The 17,998-nt window shown below is 36.6% G+C and overlaps 1 protein-coding gene across 1 annotated transcript; it reads left to right on the top strand.

Annotated features, from left to right (window-relative positions):
- Positions 1–1,903: 1,903 nt before the first annotated feature.
- On the top strand, positions 1,904–7,233 carry LOC104098107 (glutathione hydrolase 1-like). The gene is made up of 7 exons (XM_009604768.4): positions 1,904–2,053; positions 2,885–3,231; positions 3,972–4,490; positions 5,364–5,599; positions 5,758–6,022; positions 6,120–6,257; positions 6,523–7,233. The coding sequence occupies exons 1-7, from the start codon at positions 2,038–2,040 to the stop codon at positions 6,748–6,750; spliced, it is 1,749 nt and encodes a 582-aa protein (XP_009603063.1). The 5' UTR covers positions 1,904–2,037; the 3' UTR covers positions 6,751–7,233.
- The last annotated feature ends 10,765 nt before the right edge of the window (positions 7,234–17,998 follow it).

Genomic DNA, 17,998 nt, shown 5'->3' with positions numbered 1-17,998 from the left:
TAGCGTTCATGAGGTTGCTAGGGAAATCACTTGTTACTTTTGTCCTTTCTCCTTGGTTACCTGACATGTAGGTTTTTATACGTACAAAGAAAGAAGAAGATCTTGGGGTTTGTGAGGTTAGTGACTTGCGTTAGCTGTAGATCTAAGAAAACTAAAAAGTTAACTAATAAATTCCCACAGACGACGCCAAATTGTTTGACCAAAAATATAGATCTTGGTTCAACTAGTTAAATTTATGCAAATAAAGATTAATCTTGGTTAATAATAATATCCTAAAGAGTAATATGATAAATAACACATAGATTTATTCCGAAAGTTATGACGATGCACAATAATGAAAATATTCAAGAACCCAAACAGAAGTAATGTAGCATTAAATAGTGATGAATAGCAATAAATGACACTTATGCAAATAAAATGAATGAGTCGCCCGAGAAAGGATGAAATCAGTGGATGTTCTTTCTGATAATGATGAATGATGGACAAACCTTTGAATATCCGAGTTATTCTCGGATCCAGTGAAAAAGTGTGGACCAGAATCTTAGTGAAAAGGTTATTTTTGTAGGCTTGCAATAAGGCCAAATTCTCTCTATAAAGTCAAAATGTATTTTACAAATGAATCTCTTTCCCCTCCTATCATTATGTCACTTTCTATTTATAGGAAACATGTTCGTAAAAAGCCTAATAGTACAAGTGCAAATAATATCCACTAGAATACTCTTTTTAATGGCATATCTTAAAACTAATTATTATAACTCTGTCAAGGATATTCGACTTCGGCCTCAATCTTTGATGACTCATCGACCTCAGTCCTTGCTTACTCTTCGACCACAACCTTCATTGTTCCTTAAACCACTTCGACACGTGGCGACCTGGGAATATTTCTCTAATGGCATACTGACTTAAGTATTCTTGAGACAGAATTTGACCCATACAATATATGCCAAGTTAATTTAACTTTAACAGTTAAGTGGTAAACAATCTTAAATTTTTGATTATGTGTTTTCGTTGAAATTCATTTTTTTTTCTTAATCATAAATATTCATTATGATTTTTACATGTTGTATGCTATTTCCTAATTATTTTTTTCACACTTTTAGTATGAAAAATGAGGCCACTACCATTTACATGAATAAACATTAGAAGGTTCTTATTATTTATATTTATCTATTATTATATGTAAAATACATGATTAATTAAACATACTTAAGAGCTAAAAGTCGATATGATATGATTTCACAAATCACTTTAATCTGTTCGTTTTCCATAATTGGATACTGATAAAACAACAGCATTCCATAATTGGATACTGATAAAATAACAACAACAATAATAAATTCAGTGAAATTTCACAAGTGTGATTTGGAGAGGATAGTGTGTAGAGATGATGACCCCTACCTTGAGAAGGTAGAGGGGCTATTTCCGGTAGACCATCAGCTCAGGGAAAGATGAACAAAAGCAGTAGCAACAGGCAGTAACAACAACAAGATACTAAAAAAATCGAAGCGAAATTATAATAAGAAAACAACATATAGTAATAACAATTTAACTTAAGAATAATAACAAACTAACATTAAAGCCACAGGTATGGAAAAGACAAATATTCGGCTACCTACTAATCATCTATCATAACCCTAACGTTCAACTTTCACACCTTCCTATCGTAATCTTATTCATATTCTTGAGTTATTGCTATATTCTTATTTTAGTCCTTGTCCTATTCATGATAGCACGTTTGACCTACAATTAAATCGAATATGCTATTTTAGTCCTTGAAGTTAGTTAAAGATGATGTTTCTAAGTGGTCTCCCTTCTAAAGGATAAAATCATAAAAATGAAAGCACGCGTCAAAAAAGTTGCAAAAAGTGTTACAATAAGCCAAAAACGGACGGCGCATTGATTGCTAAGTACAGTAATATTCTTTTTTCTGTCTTTGGCATTGGCCATTATTCTTCTCTCTTTTTGCCAGCTTTAGTTGAATTTCAAATTTCAAAGCAGTATTGATCCCTCTATCCTGGGAAAATTCCTCAGTTCTAAATGATGTTCATCATTAGTAAGTGATACTATTACGATTTATATTTTAATTATATTAATGGTGTATTTTAATCTATTATAGCAAATAAGCTGTCTTATTTCTTATATTACTAATCCCACTATAAATACTACACTTAAATATCATTTATGGATGATACAGTGTAAGCTGCCTTATTTTCAGTTCTTATCGTATCAACCTCAAGAAATGTGTTCAATCATAAGCAATTCACCTTGGGATTAGAACCCTTTTCACCTCTATATTCTACATTGTGCTTTTGATCAAAGAATTAGCAGGAAATAAATATAAATGTTGATTTTCTTTAATGCGTTTCACAATATTCCTTTTCTTAAATTAGAAAAACACAGAGCTCCTTAATTTTGAAATAAATTACTATAGTGTAGTTCAAGTTCTGTCATTTGGTTTTCTTGAAATGCAGGATTCTGTATTGAAAAAAGAAGAAGAAAAAAAACCCAGAAAAATTAGTAACACTTAAGTAGAACTCAAACAAAGATTGAACTCAATTTAGTTGCATTTTCTTCTATCCAGGTTTTCTGGTTATGAAAATTGAGGATTTACTTTTACTGCTCTGTTGATGTCAAAAGCAACAAATAAGTAGACATCAGATAAAAATGAAACCAATTTATTGAATTTTCCTCCCTTCTTTAGCTGAGCGTCTATCGAAAACATCCTATCTGCCCTTTCAGAGTAGGGATAAGGCTCGTACATCTTACCCTCCCCATACCCCACTTATGAGAATTCACTTGGTTTGTTGTTTTGTTGAATTTTCCTCTTTCCAGATTATTGGTTATGAAATCTAAGGACTTTAGTCCTACTGTAACTCTTTTACAGCTTTGTTGTTGTCAAAGTGGCCTTGCTCTGGATTTCTGCTTCTTTTGGCATTTCTATTGTTGAGCACAAGAACAAGTACTAGTTTAGCTTATGATAGACGCGAGATAATAAAGGCGCGTCATGGAGCTGTTGCCACTGATGATGGAAGATGCTCGACGATTGGAAGAGACGTTCTACGAGAAGGAGGCCATGCTGTGGATGCAACAGTGGCTGCAGCTCTTTGCTTGGGAGTTGTTAGTCCGGCGTCTAGTGGCATTGGTGGAGGTGCATTCATGCTAATAAGAACAGCAGATGGAAAGGCTCAAGCCTTTGATATGAGAGAAACTGCTCCCAAGAAAGCCTCTGAGGTATTTGAACTATTGAAATCCTTTGATTGCATACATCAACTGTTAATAACCGAATAATGAAGTCTCACATTGATAGCTGAAAAGATTGGGAAGCTACATATAAGGTATAAAAATCTCTTAATGGTGTGAGACTTTTTAGGAAAACCGTGCAGCAGGTTTGGCCCAAAGCGGACAGTATCGCACTATGTTAATAGTATCTTTGGGCTGGTTTAGCCCGACATGTTTAGACCTAGGTTGAAATCCACTAGGAAATCAAATCAAATATGTGTAGGTCTCATATCTACAGGACTACAAATTAACACTGTGTTTTAGTCCTCCCATATTACTTGATATGTTGAGCAAACATGTATACATACATACTCTGGTAGAAACAAAATTGACAATCTTAAATAGATGTATTAAGTTAGAAGAGCAGATGGTAGTGCACCAAATCTAAAACTGGAAAGGATATAAGACAGTTGAGATGAGGAGTTAATTTGGTGAATTGGTGCACTTCTCATATTATATCTATAATTCGAAGAATTTTTATCAGTAATATCCTTGACAGGAATATTAGGAAAAGCCAATAAAAGAATGTACTGCTTCAGTTTGCACTTAATATAAGTATGGAAGTTTTGCTGCTTAGTCACCAAAATTATGTAGATTGCACTAGTTATCGTATTGTTTCAAGTCTCCCAAAACGAAATATATGTAGATAATAGAATTTTTGCAACTTGTATCATATCTTTCTTGTACTTCAGAATATGTACGCAGGAAATGCTGGTCTAAAAGCTAGCGGAGTTCTTTCAATAGGAGTTCCAGGAGAAATTGCTGGCCTTTACGAAGCGTGGAAGCAATATGGAAAGCTTTCATGGAAAAGGCTTGTGAGGCCAGCTGCACATCTAGCTCATAGAGGGTTCAAGATTTCACCATATCTTCACATGCAAATGTTCAAAAGCGAATCAGATATTATGTCGGACAAGGGGCTTCGCGACTTGTTCACATCAAATGGCAGCCTTTTGCAGATAGGAGATGTATGTTATAACAAACAGCTAGCTAAAACACTTAGAGCACTTTCCGCATATGGAATTAGGCCATTTTACAATGGATCAATTGGGATTAAATTGATCAAAGATATAACTAAATCTGGAGGCATTTTGACAATGGAAGACTTGCAGCAGTATCAAGTTAGAATAAGAGAACCTATCACTGCAGATGTCATGGGATTTAAGATACTTGGTATGCCACCTCCTTCAGCAGGAGGTGCTGCAATGGTGCTAGTAAGTATATCTCTTTGATCATTTCCTTTAGGGTGCATTTAGTATGAAAGAAAATGTTTTTCACGGAAAAGTTTTCTGGAAAATAAGGAATACATTTATATATAATCTAGGCAAACATTATGGACGGGGGTCAGGGTTCGAGGTTCATGGTCCGGGGTCTGAGGTCCTGATTCGGGGGGGGGGGGGGGGTCGATCGTCGGGGTTTTGAGTTTGAGTTCGGTGTTTAGTGTTCAGGGTTCAGGATACGGGGTCGCTTGTTGGTTGTGAGTGATCGGGGTCTTGGTCGTTTGTTGGTTGTCAGGGGTCGGGGTCCGAGGTGCAGGTTGAGGGGTCGGTGATCAGAGGGGAGGCAGGCGGGTGGGATTGTATGGTGTGCCGAGGGTGAGGGTGGTGGGTCGGGGTGGGGGCTGAAGACGAAGAGGGGGTGGGCTGAACACTCTTATAGCCTGTTTGGCCAAGCTGGAAAAATCAGCTTATTTTGAGAAGTACTTTTTTTCAAAAGCGTTTTTTCAAAAGTACTTTTGGTGAAAAGTAGCTTGTGTTTGACTAATTAATTTGAAAAGCACTTCTAAGCAGCAATTTGTGTTTGACCAAGCTTTTAAAAAGTGTTTCTAAGCGTATTTTTCTCAAAAGTGCTTCTCAAAAAAGTGCTTCTGGGAAGAAACTTTTTTCTGCTTCTCCAAAAATGTTTTTGCTTCTACTCAAAAACACTGTTTTCTTATTCTAAAAGCTTGGCCAAACACTTCAACGTTGAAAAAAAGCACCTTTTTGAAAAAAAAAGTGTTTCTCAACTTGGAGAAGCTTAGCCAAACAGGCTATTAATCATCTCTATGTTACCACTTTTGAAGAAATGCTTTTATTTGTCTTCCTCAGATGCTGAACATTCTTGCACAATATGGAATTCCCATGGAAGGTCCAAGTCCCCTTCTAATTCATCGACAAATTGAAGCGTTGAAACATGCATTTGCACTGAAGATGAACCTCGGCGATCCAGATTTCATCAACATAAAAAGCGTCATAGACGATATGCTGTCAACTGAATTTGCAAAACAGTTGAAGAAGACCATATATGACAACATGACTTTCAATCCCAATCACTATGGTGGCAAGTAAGCAACTTTAACTAAAGACTTGATATATGCTCTCTTTTACCTTTTTTATATCATCATATGATGATATCCGGTATCAGGAACACTTGTATTGTTTTTGCTAGAGTGAGTGATATATTCAAATGTAACAATTTTGACAAACCTTTGTTCTCAAATAGGTGGAATCAAATCCATGATCATGGTACTAGCCACATGTCCATTGTGGACAGTGATCGAAATGCTGTTTCGATGACTAGCACTGTAAACGCTTACTTTGGTGCAAAATATCTATCACCAAGTACAGGGATAGTTCTTAATAATGAAATGGATGATTTTTCAATTCCTGAAAAATGTTCCGAAAATGTTCCACCACCAGCACCTGCAAATTTTATCCGTCCGGGCAAAAGGCCATTGTCATCAATGACACCTACCATTGTTCTCAAGGTAAAAATTCAGATTTGTCCAAGTTTTAACAAGCTTAACTCATTGAAAAACATACTTTACAATAGGGGATTTTGTTGAACCTTATTTGTAATAATAGGGTGAACAACTGAGAGCGGTTATTGGCGCAAGTGGAGGAGCAATGATTATTGCTGGTACAACTGAGGTTTTTCTGAATCACTTTGCAAGGGGAATGGATCCCTTCTCTTCTGTAATGGCTCCAAGATCTTACCATCAGGTACTTATATTATAATAGCTAATTGTTATTATCATTTTAATAATCCAAAACATGCGATAAATGACACAGAAGTCAAGAGAAAATATTTGATACAGAGCCTTTGAAAGATTATATTAATGGATATTCTCAATCTTTGTGAATACTGAATACATTGACAAGATGCTTCTCATATTTCAAAAGTTTGCTTTTACATAAAATTGAGTTACTTACTTCCAATTTTCTGATTTTCAAGCTTATTGAACCTTCATAATATTGTTGTTTGCAGTTGATTCCAAATGTACTACAATACGAGAATTGGACAATTGTAACAGGTGACCACATAGAAGTTCCAGCAAAAACAAGAACTTCCCTGCAAAAGAAGGGCCATATCCTGCAAAGTATAGCTGGAGGTACAATTTGTCAGTTTGTTGTTCAGGAATTCAAGTCATCAAAGTTAGGGGAGCTTGTAGCTATAAGTGATCCAAGGAAGGGCGGATTTCCCTCTGGCTTTTAGATGTACAATGTCGCGGAAGCGGAGCTAGGATTTGAACCTTATGGGCCTGGAATATAATTCTTTTAAGTTACTAGGTTCTAAATTAATAATTTGTGCATATTCATTGGATTCCTTAATATAAATATAGGGTTTGAACAAAAGTTACTGGGTTCGTCAAACCTGCAACCGACACTGTGGCTCCGCCCTGCAATGTCGGACAAGGAGTTGTCGCTACAAAAGGATCCTACAACGAAAGCCTATATGAAAGTCGTAGCTAGAAGGATGAGTTACTATTTAGAAGCTCTGATCAAAGGCGGAGCGGGGAGCTAGGTTCAGGCAAGGGAGTTCATAAAAGAAGATTTTAGTTTGGTCGCAAAGGTGGTTCAAAAACTGCTTTAGGTCACAGGTTCAAATCCTAGTTGTGACATTCTAGTAATTTCTTGTATCCCCTGATATGAATTTCTTTGCCAAATGCCAATAATGACAGACATATCAAACTCATAACTGATCAAATTTTCACCTTTGAACTCCTCCTACAAAAAAGTGAATGATCTGTACTTTGTAACTAACAGCTATAGACTCGTGTATTGAACGACAATTCATGTGACTGGTTTTTACCACCGAGGTAATGGTCCCGGCGGGGCTCGAACCCGCTAAGACCAACGCTCTAACCAACTGAGCTACGGGACCATTACTTTAACAATAAGTAAGATTATTAGATAAATGAGTAATTACATTGTAATTCAAGGTCTTCAGGAGATGAGAATTATTCTACCCCTGATTTCTTGATATTCTATACTCATTATAAATATCATAATAAAATCTCACACTTCGTAAACGTAAAGTAGTTCTCATCCGTAGGATATACGATTATTTTGAACATGAAAAATACAGATATAGTATTTTATTCTAATAAATATTAATAATATACAATAATGCTAAAAGACTAACCCGGATCACATATTTACACAAAATCATACTAGTTAAATTGTAAATTGATTTAAGAATATGTATTAATTAATTATGATTCGGTGATAAGAGTGTATTTCAAGATATATGCCACGTATTCAATGGTTTAGCATAACACCACATACGAGTATTATAATTCAAGATTTGACTATTAAATTTATGATTTTTTTCCCTCAACATATCAAACACAAAGACAAGAGACCTTAAGAACTTGAGCTAGTGGGGAGATTAGGACTATTGATGTCAACCGATTACGAAAATGAAGAGTAGCTTGGATGTGCTCTCTTTGTTTTTCCATTATACTAGTTTTATTGTACGTGCGTTGTGCATGTACCCAAATCAATGGGTATATTATGTTTAGCTTTAACTTCCATTTCCATATGGAGAAGATTATCACGTATACATCCTAATCTACTATTTTTCCTGGGCATAGTACTACACAGGAAATTACAAGTAGGATTACACAACCTACAAACAAAGAAGTTGTAAAAGCTAGAAGCAACACAAACAAAGGAAAATCACCATACCCACATGCTCCACATGTTCAAATAGCAAAATTAGCAGAGTTTCCAATATGACATCAGGAATTTCCCTGTGGGCAATCGTCCGTCACAAATATAGAGGCTGCATATGACAATAACAAAAGGACATATGCTTCAAATTGGAATACGAGCAACTTTGAGAAAGAAAAAAGAACCAGAAACAGATTGCCAAGACAATGAAAGGCCTTGGAATAAGAAGAAGAAACGATAACAATTGCCCATGTGACATTAATGTTTCAAGTTGGTGAGAGTGCCACATATCACAGTGTTGCGGGACTTTGTTTTCAGATTCTATCATACATGAAAAGCAAGCTACTGGAAGATATTTAGAAACACAAGTGTCAATACAAATTTTGGAAGTTTGAGGCTTAGCTGATCTCAATCTCCATTGTGAGGGAGGGAGGGAGAGACACTAGGTGCTCCTTGGTTTTAAGGATTTATTTTTGGTTGCAATGATAACATTTACAGTTTTTACCAAAGAAGGGTCAACTATTTACACTAGTCAGTTACTCTTAACTAAAGTTGAAGTATTAACCTACTACCCCTCAGTTCAATTTATGTGACATTATAATTAAAACTGGCACATAAGGAATACAATAGAGGAAAAGATGAAATTGACCTTGACCTTAATGTTTCCTCAGCCAATAGTTAAGTGTAAATTTGAAAACACAGCAAAGACTAAGATAAGATTAAATATATTGACTGATTGACTTATAAATTTACTTGTAAATAATATACTTGTGTATTAATTTGCTGTTATAAAACAATAAAAGAAGAAGAAGAGTAATGCAGAGAAAAGTAGGGAGAGAAAATTCTTATTGATTTAAGATGAATTACAATGGAATAGAACTCCTCTATTTATAGGGAAAAAGTAGCTTAGCCACCAAGTAACAAACCCTAAGATCTCTCTAAAATATAGACATTCACCATAAATAAAATACTATTTATAACACTCTCCCCCCTGAATGTCTATTCACCAGACAATGTGCCTCGTTAAAACATTAGCTAAAATAAAAACCAGATATGACGCCACCAAAGCGCCAACAAACTACAACTCGAGTATGACCCATAGGAAAGAACGAACTCTGGCAAAGAACTATCAAGCCCACATAATGAATAAAACGGCCAACAACTGCTATGAACCTTCCTTAGAGATAAGAAACAAGACACACAAAAATAAGTATAGGGAACCATACTTAACATCACACTGTTGCGGCGTGCAACCCGAACCAAATATGACCTATTGCGGCGTGCAACCCGATCCAAGCATGACATCGTTGCGGCGTGCAACCCGATCCACACAACATACCTGTGGCGGCGTGCCATCCGATCCAAAAAATATACAGTAAAGGGCCAAATATATCCCTGTACTTTCGAAAAAGATTTAAATATACCCTTCATTATATTATGAGTCCAAATATACCCCTGTCGCTATACTTTGGGTTCAAATATACCCCTTATTTAAATGGAGGGACACATGTCATCGTCCTGTTGGTCAATTCTAAATATCTCCTAACATTTTTATCCAGTTTTATGAGAGTTTTACTTATTTAAAACTTGTTTAGCATATCTCAAATTCAATAGTGTTGGAAGTGTCTGAGTTTTGGGTTGTGCCATCGCGACAGGTTGAGTTTTGGGTCGTTCCACATGTCCTTTTCGTTATTTAATTTTAGGAGTTAAATTTTTGGGATCAAATCTATTTGTGAGGAGGGTTTAACGAAACATTAGATGTCGGCCAATCTTGACAAAGAAGACTATGAATGATACCTCAACTCTATTTTCTAGATATCGGCAGTAAGGTGATGAAAAATCTCAAGAACAATGTAGCATTGTAGGAGCCCAATCAATTTAATGGTTGTTGTCCAAAAATAGATTTCTTGGTCAAGGCTAATATTAGGAAACATTAGAGTTACTGATAACCAAAATTACTTTACTTTTCTTGGTAATTCAAAGAATAGAAACAATAATGGAAATAATAAGGAAAGAAATCTTACTGTAAAACGTTAATCTCTCCCAGAATTGCGGTTTGAGTACCTTGAATAAAGTAAAAGACTAATTGCATATATTGATAAATATTCATATGCATTTACAAATGAAGACCGAGTCTTTATATATGGATACACAATTATATAACGATTTTCCTAGTTAATTCTGGATTTTTAATGGTATTAATTGTCTTGATTGCCCGTTACCATAATTTATTGTAACAGTTACAATAATGACTGAAGATTTCCCGTAACCAAGATCAACGTCGATTTCCCTTCCTTATTTATAAGAGATTCATGAATCGTCCCTTTTTATGTTCTTCATTCACCTCGTGCCTATTTCTTCATTTCTAGTTGTCAGGGCCGGTACTTTTTATGATGGAACCTCGGGGGTGTTTCATTCATGCCTTTTCGATTTTATTAATTGACTCAACTGAAAATGCCAATTGTCACCTCGCTGATGGTCAATGTGTCATATCTTTTTTCTACCAATACAAATAGTCCCCCCCCTCCCCCACACTTTCTGAATATTTTCTACTGAATATTCGAAAGTGGTAAGTTTTTTTTATGGCGAAAATTTCTTGCCACCTTTTCCCGATTGTCACAATACCTTCTTCAGAATCAATGAGACATATGTCATGTCTATTTAATGCTCAAAACATGTGTCTCATTATAATTGGTTATGTAGTTTTCAGTGCCTTTTTAGGACTTTTGTGCGGTTGCATCAGTCACGAAGTGGCAATTCCATTCCATGATGACAGTTCATAATGACCCTCTCTGATGACGGTTGCCTTTCTCTATAAATACCCCATCACACTCAATTTCGAAAATCTTTTTCTTCTTCTTTGCATTCATATCTCTAACTTCTCTTGTAGTTCTTTTTTTTTTCTTCTGTATTTCTACCATTAAAGATGTCTTCTAGTTCAATAAACCCTTTTTCATTATCAGACCATCGTAAGATGGTGATCGTTGAAGAGCTTCATCCCTCTACCGCCCCTACTAGGAGTAGGAGAGGTGTCAGACTACATAGCTTAGGTTTGTTGTCCCCTCGTAGTTCTACTCCTCAAAGTAGTACCACTAAGCCTTCTTCTTCTAGGGTTAGAACTTCCTTAACTCCTAGGTCTTGCTCTAGAGGGAGACATCATAACGAACCCATGCGAGAACCTGATTTGAACCCGCTATTTCTGAGATTGTCCCACAAAAATTTTCTTTTGTATCAGATCATGAAGTTATGAGGAAACATGTTTCTTCCATAGCGTCTCTTAACCCGGGTGATCATTACCCTAACTTGATTACTCCAAGATTCCTTTCCTTGGTTCGACGTGAATGTTACTAGAAATCTGATTTTCCAGTAATGACCCCTAGTGCCAATGATAAAATCACCTCTTACCATGAAGGGTATTTCTTTGTTTATACTTACCCTTTTACCTTAGGGTTTTCCCCTCCTATTGATCTCGTGATCATTGAATTTTGCTGCTATTTTAATATTTTTTTCTGACAAATAATTCCAATTGTGTGGAGGGCAGATGCTTTCCTTCGTTACTTGTCAGGTTTAGTTTCCGCCCCTTTTACCTTATGTCACTTGCTCCACCTTTATTCTCTAAAACTTTTTCTTGAATGTGTTTTTTCCCTCGTGGCTAGAAGCAAAAGAGTTTTAGTTAGCCTCGAGGATGACCGTGACAGTGGCTAATACGCTCGATTTATTGTTGTTCCCACTCGTGAGTTAGTGGGTGATGAGAATATGCCCTTCCGTGAGAAGTGGAACTTTGCACGTAAGTATTTTTTTCCTCTTATTTCTTTGGTTTCCTTGACGTTTAAATTTTCTTCACATAAGTGTAAGTGTTTACCATTTGTGGCATCAACCCCGCTTCTATTTCTTCTATTAGGCTTTCTGTTAGCTCTGCACAGGAATAAATTTTAAGTGTATCTTCCTCCAAGAGGAAGAATGCTGAAGCTCGTGGCTCTGAAGATGAAGAGGATAATGAAGAAGGCTCCTAAGTGAGAAAACCACGAGTTAGAAGGCGCGTTGTTTCAGATGATGAAGCCCGTGTTTCTCAAGACCCCTCTTCGATTTATATTCCTTTTAGCCTTGTTGATGATCCAAGAGTTTCTATTTGGACATCTCTGATGAAGAAGTTGGTCATTTTGATAACCCCTCCTAAGTACCATTGAAAGACTCTTTGCCCAAGGATTTGTGGGTGAAGAAGACTTTGGTCTTATTTCAGAGGAGCCATCTCTTGCTTCTCTCCCGATGACTTTCGTTACCCTCCGTTTCCAATCCTCCTGTTTCTTCTACTTCCTTGCCTACAGTCGCCCCAACTGATATCCCTACTGCTCTTCTCGTGAAGAAGCTACGCCTTCTAGCAGTATACGGGGCATGAAGAAGGTTTTAATTGAAGTTCCCGATGGCGGGAATTTATTGAAGAAATCTGGTCAGGCCATTGTATGGTTAAAACCATTACTTGATCCCGTGGAAAAGAAGAAATTTGAGTCCCACAGTTTCTTCACTTTGATGAATGATACCATACATTCCTCCCTCAAGGTATGTATTTACTCTTTCTATTTTCCTTCCCTTCTTTTCATGTTTGTCACTCCATTTCCTTGTCTTTTTATAGATCAATTTGACAGGTACGAAGCTTATAAGAAGGATTTCTTGGACTGATCATCAAGTGATTAAGTTGCGCACCGAGGCTGATAATTGGAAAGAGCAATTTGAAAGCCTTCAACTGAAGAAACACGTCCTTGCTGAAGAGAAGGGTGCTCTGGAACAATAACTAAAGATAACCACCGCGAAACTAGCAGTTTTGAAAGCTTTCTCCAATTAAGTTGAAAAAGACAAGGATAGATTGGAATCCTCCTTCGCTTAGCAGCACTCCAATGCCACTGAAGAAATAAGAAGCTTGAAAGAGCTCCTTAACTAGAAAGTGGTGTATGCAGGTATTTGGGGAAGATGCTCGCCAACCTCAAGAACATTTGTGTGCCATGTCTGACAAGATTCAGTTCCTTGAGAGTTCTCTTACTCCTTTGAAAGCATCTTATGAAGCTTCAGAAGCAGAGAAAGAAGAGTTGAGGGTTGAAATTGAGCAATGGGAGAAGGATTATGAAGCTCTTGAAGACAAGTTGACGCTTGATGTTAGCTCGGCTTTGTTGAACACCGTTTTGAGACTCTAACTAAAGGTAGCAAGGAGGGTTTTGACCTTAATGCTGAAATCGCAAAGGCTAAAGAAGCGATTGAACAAACTCAGCAACGTCAAAGCTTCTCAACACCTGAGGATGAAGTTCCAAAGGTGATGAAGATGGACTTACTCCTAGTGAAGCTGATATTCAATCTTCGTCTTCTCAATTTGATCCATCTACCCCCATGGATGACGCTCATTAGTTTTTAGCTTTAGCTTTTTGAAAGTGACTTGACTTTGTAATAGTTCTGTTGAAACTCTTTTTTGTTTTTGTTTTTGAGTAGTTTCTAGGAGAATTTCCCGGCCTTGTTAATGGAAAAATGATATAAATATCTTTTTGCTGTATATTATGCTTTTTGCTCTTAAAGTATTTGAGCTTATACATACATTAAAAATACTTTAGTAGACCGCGTCTTCAATATGCACGAGTCTTTTATAAAAGAGGACCCTTTTATATTAACAACACTGATGAAGATGACGTCTCATCTTCATATTAGTCACAAAGTGTGGGCTAGAGCACAGAAAATATGGAAATCGGGTCGAATTCTCATTTTATGGCCCTAAAATGCCAAAAAAGAGGAACGGTCATGGAAAGGCAGTGACCAATTTTCGTGAGGTCATTTACGATGGTCCAAAAAAATTTTAGGCAGTGCGGGTTCAGGGGCCTGGGCCCACGAGAGAGGACATGAAGTAATTTGAAGAAGTTTTATTTTTTGAACTTTCAAATAAGTAATGTTGTACAACATTTTCATAATTGCTTTCTTTATAGCAGGTTTACAAATATGGGTGAATTTTCATGCGATTAAATCTATGGACTTAACCTAGAAGCTCGTGGGAACATTTTGTAGGTTTTCTAACTCTTTAATGCTCATTCTTTCCGTGAGCTTGAACGCCTTAGAAATTTTGACATTTTCTTCAAAGTTTCTTCAAGGTTTTTACTTTGGCTAAGCTATGCTTTCGTTATGTACATATTCTCTCCTTATGTACTCTTCCAAATGCATAGTCCCTTAGTGTTTGAGCATTGAAGCATGCGTTCTCGAACACTGGATCAACTCCTTACATTTGGTCCTTTACATGAAAAGGGAAATACGTACGGGACTTGGATGTAATCTTTTAGATGATGACTGCTCAACCCTTTTCCATCAGAAATATTGTAACCTAGACCGTGAATAATTAAATATTCTGCATGTCTTTTAGGTCTAATGTCATCATTTGGTATGGGCTAGATTTTTACCTATCATCTAAAATGGTTAGTAAAACTTAAATGAACAAAGTAAAATTTGAACTTTCATGATACCTGACCATGGGTATTAACTTCTTTTAGAAGTAATACCTCTTCAAATGGACTGCATTCCAATGGGATAGTAACACCTTGTCGTCCATAGTTTCCAACTCGTACGCTTCTTTTCTAGTAATGCCTTTAACACTATATGGGCCTTCCCAATTTGGACTCAACTTTCCTGTGTTTGCCGCTTGTGTTGACCGAAACACCTTTTTGAGGACGAAGTCCCCAATTTTGAAATACCTCAGGTTTGCCTTCCTGTTATCATATCGTCCAATCATCTGCTTTTTTGCCGCCATCTAAATTAATGTTTCTTCTTTTCTCTCTTCCATTAAATCCAATTTATTCGAAGCTCTTCTTCATTTGTTGCCTCACTTGTATGTGTGTACCTCGTGCTTGGTTCCATATCTCCACTAGGATTAAAGCTTCTGTTCCATATACAAGTGAAAATGGGGTTTTTCCCGTGCTAGTTTTTGTCGTTGTTTGGTAAGACCATAATACACCTGGTAGTACTTCTGGTCACTTGCCTTTTGATTCTTCCAATCGCTTCTTTAGGTTGTTGATGATGACCTTATTTGTTGACTCAGCTTTTCTATTAGCCACTGTGTAGTAAGGTGCCAAAGTAATCCGTTTAATCTTCCAACTTTTGAATAAGTCAGTAACTTTCGCACCTATGAATTGCGGTCTGTTATCACAAACGATTCCCTTTGGGACTCCAAATCGACATATTATATTCCTCCAAATGAAATCCATAACTTCCTTTTCTCGCACCTATTTAAAGGCGCATGCTTCTACCCATTTTGATAAATAATCGGTTAGAATAAATAAAAACATTACCTTTTCCTTAGATTGAGGCAGTGGTCCTACGATATCCATGCCCCATTTCATGAATGGCCATGGTGATATAACTGAATGTAGCAATTCTGCTGATCGATGCATATTATTAGCGTATCGTTGGCACTTATCGCACCTTGCTATAAAATGTTCTGCTTCATCCTCCATTTTTGGCCAATAGTATCCCGCTCTTATTAGTATTTTTACCAACAATGTCCCCCGACATAATTGTCGCAATGCTCCGCATGTACCTCTATTATTACCTATTCCATTTGTGAAGGTCCAAGGCATCTACCGTAGCAATCGGGATTTCTTTTTATCCTCAGACAAAATTCCATACTGCAAAAACTTCACAAACTCGTTTCTCCAATCCCAAGTTAAATTATTGAAATTTACCTCATTCTTGGTTTGGTCGAGGGTTGAATGAAATAAGTGTACCACAACAGCATTTTCTGCATTTGTCGCATCAATGACTGACGCGAGATTTGCCGATGTGTCTACTTCTGCATTTTTCTCCCCAGGTATTTGTACAACTTTCCACGTCTGGAATTGCCTAACCAATTCTCGTACCTTTTCGAGGTACTACTGCATTCGTGTTTATGTTTCCACATAAGTTCCTTGCATTTGATCGACTACTAGCTACGAGTCGATTTTGATTAAGATTTTTTCAATACCAAAGCTCTCTTGCGAGCTCCAAACCTACTATAACAGCTTCGTACTCTGCCTCATTGTTAGTAATTGGGTAATATTTCATGGCTTGTCTTATGATTTCACCTGAGAGCAGAATTAAAACAATCCCCAAACTTGCTCCTTTAACGTTTGAAAAACCGTCAGTAAACAAGATCCTAGTTCCCGGATTAGCATCGATACATATTCGTAGCTCTTTTTCTGGTTCAGGAATTAGGCTCGAGCTAAAATCTGCTAACACCTAAGACTTTGTACCAATTTTGGGTTGATATATTATATCATATTCACTAAGATCTATAGCCTATTTAGCTAACCTTCCTGATAATTCTTGCTTGTGCAATATATTCCTTAGCGGAAAATCACTTAAAACAGAAATAAGATGACATTGAAAGTAAGGTCATAACTTTCTTGACATCATAATTAAAGCTAAAACAAGTTTTTCTAAGTGAAGATACCGTGTCTCGGCATCTAGTAAAGACTTACTAACATAATAGATCGGAGATTGTTTACCTTTGTCTTCACGTACCGGTACCGCGCTTACCGCCACTTCTGACATATCAAGGTATATGAGCAATCTCTCCCCATATTTTGGATTTGCTAACAAGGGAGGATTCGACAAATATGTCTTTCAGTCCTTCATATCTTGTTGACATTAGTCAGTCCATTCAAACTAATTTTGCTTTTTCAATACGGAAAAGAACTTAAAGCATTTTTCCGATTATTTGGATATAAACCTTCCTAGAGCCGCTATCCTACATGTTAATCTTTGTATTTCTTTCTTGCTCGTGACTATATCAGATATTTCTTCAATAACTTTGATCTACGTGGGATTTATTTCAATACCCCTGCTAGAAACAAGAAAGCCCAAAAATTTACATGAAGCCATGCCAAAAGCGCATTGTTTCGGGTTCAACTTCATGTTGTACTTGTAGAAATTTCAAAGGTTTCATCCAAATGTTAAAAATAGTCCCATGCCTGTGTTGAGTAGACCAACATATCATCTATGTAGACCTCTATAGTTTTTCCCAAGTGCTCTTGAAATATTTTAGTCACCAATCTTTGATACGTTGCTCTAGTATTATTCAAGCCAAATGGCATGACTTTATAGCAATAAGTCCCCCTATCTGTGATAAATGAGATTTTTTCTTTATCTAGAGGGTCCATTTTTATCTGGTTATAACCAGAATAAGCATCTAAGAAACTTAAAAGCTCATGATATGCGATAGAATCAATTAGTTGGTCTATGTGTAGTAAAGGAAATAAATCTTTAGGACAAGCCTTATTTAAATCGGTAAAATCTACAGAAACCCACCACTTTCCATTCTTTTTTGGGACCACAACATTATTAGCTATCTAGTCATGGTACTTTACCTCTCGTATTGAACCGATTTTCAGAAGTTTTTGTACCTCATCCTGGATCACTTGATTTTTAAATCCCCCTTGCTTCCTTTTCTTCTATTTGACAGGTAGATGTAATGGATTGCCGTTCAGCTTATGGGTCATTACCTCTGGTGGTATACATGTCATATCTAAATGCGACCAAGCAAAGCAGTCTACGTTAGCACGTAAAAATTCAATTAACTTACCTTTCATTTTCGGGCTCAAGTTTGCTCCGATGTAAACTTTTCTATCTGGCCAGTGGAAAAATAATATTACGGCTTCGAGCTCCTCCGTGATTGTTTTGATGTTCTCGTTTTCCTCTAGTTCTTGAATCATATAAGGTCTTGAATCCATGTTAGTTTGACTTTGTGGACTTTCAGTTGAGGTGTGAATAGAATTATCCCAAACTAAATT

Source organism: Nicotiana tomentosiformis, chromosome 5 (assembly GCF_000390325.3).
Source record: "Nicotiana tomentosiformis chromosome 5, ASM39032v3, whole genome shotgun sequence".
In the NCBI taxonomy this organism is placed as follows: domain Eukaryota; kingdom Viridiplantae; phylum Streptophyta; class Magnoliopsida; order Solanales; family Solanaceae; genus Nicotiana; species Nicotiana tomentosiformis.
This window is presented reverse-complemented; position numbering and strand designations above follow the sequence as displayed.